General features: G+C 28.7%; 1 protein-coding gene across 1 annotated transcript in view; it reads right to left on the bottom strand.

Annotated features, from left to right (window-relative positions):
- Nucleotides 1–983, bottom strand: part of LOC126908007 (probable cytosolic iron-sulfur protein assembly protein Ciao1) — a 3216-nt gene extending 2233 nt beyond the window's left edge. The window contains exon 1 of the mRNA XM_050689810.1: nucleotides 224–983. Coding sequence (XP_050545767.1) covers nucleotides 224–905 — 682 coding nt within the window. The 5' untranslated portion in view covers nucleotides 906–983. The remainder of the gene's footprint in view (nucleotides 1–223) is intronic.
- Between the last annotated feature and the right edge of the window lie 1318 nt (nucleotides 984–2301).

The raw sequence follows: 2301 nt of genomic DNA, 5'->3' as shown, positions 1-2301 counted from the left end.
TCTTAATCAGGATATTAATAAGGAACTAGCAGTTTATGAAGCTTTTGGAATAATCCACCAATTTTTTAAAATTAAACACTATCTAAAGATTTGCATCGAAGCGTTTTTTTTTGATAGTGATTTTAATCACTGTCAGATATCATTATACTTGATCCAACTATGCCACGTCACCACTGTGCCGCGACCCCCCTGTGCTGGGTTTTTTTTTATTATTTTAAGGTACCAGGTAAATATTTTTGCCATATTTTTAAGGTCTTATCATCACTACTTGTTACAATTCTATTTCCAGTTTTATCAAAAGCCAAACTCCAAACTGTTGATGAATGCGAACTAAGGGTGCCAATACAAGTCCATTCTTTATCTGACGGATCTTCGGAATATAACTTCACATTGTTATCGTAACTTGCAGAAGCCAAAATGTCATCAAAAGGATGCCACACAACTTTTTTAACATCTTGTGAATGAGCATTCAAAACAGCTGCACATTCATACTCATTATCTTCCCATACTTCCCATACCCAAACAGATTTGTCTCGACTACATGTAGCTAACAGAGATCCAGATCTAGACCATGCAACACTTTTAACTTCATTTTCATGACCTTCTAAAGTAGCATTACATTCAAATTGTCCAGACTTATTATCCCAAATAGCAATAGTTGCATCAAAACTAGCTGATGCTAAATTTTGGCCACAAGGAGACCATGATATGGCTCTTATAGTACGTTGATGGCCATCAGCAAGTAAACATTTCAATACACTCTTATCACCATCTTTATAATTCCATAACCTTATTGTTTTATCTTCTCCACATGAAGCTAATATTTGTCCTTTTGGATGCCATGCTATATTCCATACTATACCCGAATGGCCTTTCAAGGGACAAAGGGATTTTAGTCTTTCCATTCTGGGGTATATTTAAATTTCTGTAAGTCAAATTAAACACTCAAGTATTGAAGATAAAAATAAATGTTACAACTATGAATAATTTTATTTTTTAATGTAAACATAACTCAAACTAGGAACACTGATAAGATTTGTAGAGCTTATTTTATTCAAAATTTTAATTTAAAAAAATTTCACTATAAAAATAAATAAATATTTACACATATGAGCATTCACACATTTTTATTAAAATCGAAATATGCAAACTAAGAAGAATGTTTACATACACAAGATATTCATTAAAAATTTAATAATTATGCTGTAACTAGTTAACCACTGGCCAGCTATTTAAATTATTCCTTGAAAAAAATTAAGTTTCTTTAATGAAATAATTTATATAATAATTTTTTTTTCTTAATTTTTTTTAAGAATATTTGGCATAAAGAAGAAACTCAATTAACAACAACTTTCTATTATTATGCTATCATCAACTAATACAATTCAGATCTTACTACTTTAAAAATACCTAACATAGTCACAATAAAACTTTGAATTTTCTGAAATTTCAAAAAAAAAATCAAGTTTAAAAAAGTTATCATAATTCAAGATAGTTTCTTTATTTGTATTGATTATTAATATGTATTTGCCTTTAGTTCTAAGCCTTAGTTATAACCATACTTGGGTAGAATATTTTTCGAATAACTTAGAAATTTTTTTTTGAATTATAACAAATCTAAAAATTATTTTCTTCTTTTTCTTCTTCTTCCTCACCTTAATCCCAACTACTTGGGGTCAGCCACACTTATCCTAAACTTCACTTGACACGATCTCCCACATCATCTACGCTCACATAAGATAAAGTATGACGAATGAAAAAGTTATTATTAAAAAAATATTATTTCTCATAAAAAAATTGTGTTGATTCATACACATTTCAATAAATTATAGCATTATAAAGTTAAAAATGTAAAAAATAAAATCGAGAATTTTCACACAAAAATAGCATTCAGTAGACATTTTCAACGTGAAGACAAGTCCAGAGGTCAATTTTTTTTTTCAAATTAAAGTACATTACATTAGCTTTAATTTAAGATATATATAAAAGTGTCAGACCTTCCGGAACATTTTCAAAAGTTAATTTTTTGTGAAATAGTTTATAAGTTTATACTTTGGTGATAATATAGTATATCCATACTAAGAAATAATCAACAGAAAAATTTTGGGTTGCCTGCGTTATTGTTTATTTATAGTACAAAAATTATTAGTCCTTTTCTTGTATGTGCCCACATGCAATTTATCATAGGTAGTCTCGATACTTGTTTTTCATTTCAAGTTTTAGGTGAACATAAATCATTTTTCTTGGTGTTTCCTACCTCTCTTTTTAAAACCTAAAAGTCCGACCGTGACCGTGATTAAT

The sequence above is a fragment of the Daktulosphaira vitifoliae genome, unplaced genomic scaffold (assembly GCF_025091365.1).
Source record: "Daktulosphaira vitifoliae isolate Bord-2020 unplaced genomic scaffold, ASM2509136v1 Scaffold_5, whole genome shotgun sequence".
NCBI lineage: Eukaryota > Metazoa > Arthropoda > Insecta > Hemiptera > Phylloxeridae > Daktulosphaira > Daktulosphaira vitifoliae.
This window is presented reverse-complemented; position numbering and strand designations above follow the sequence as displayed.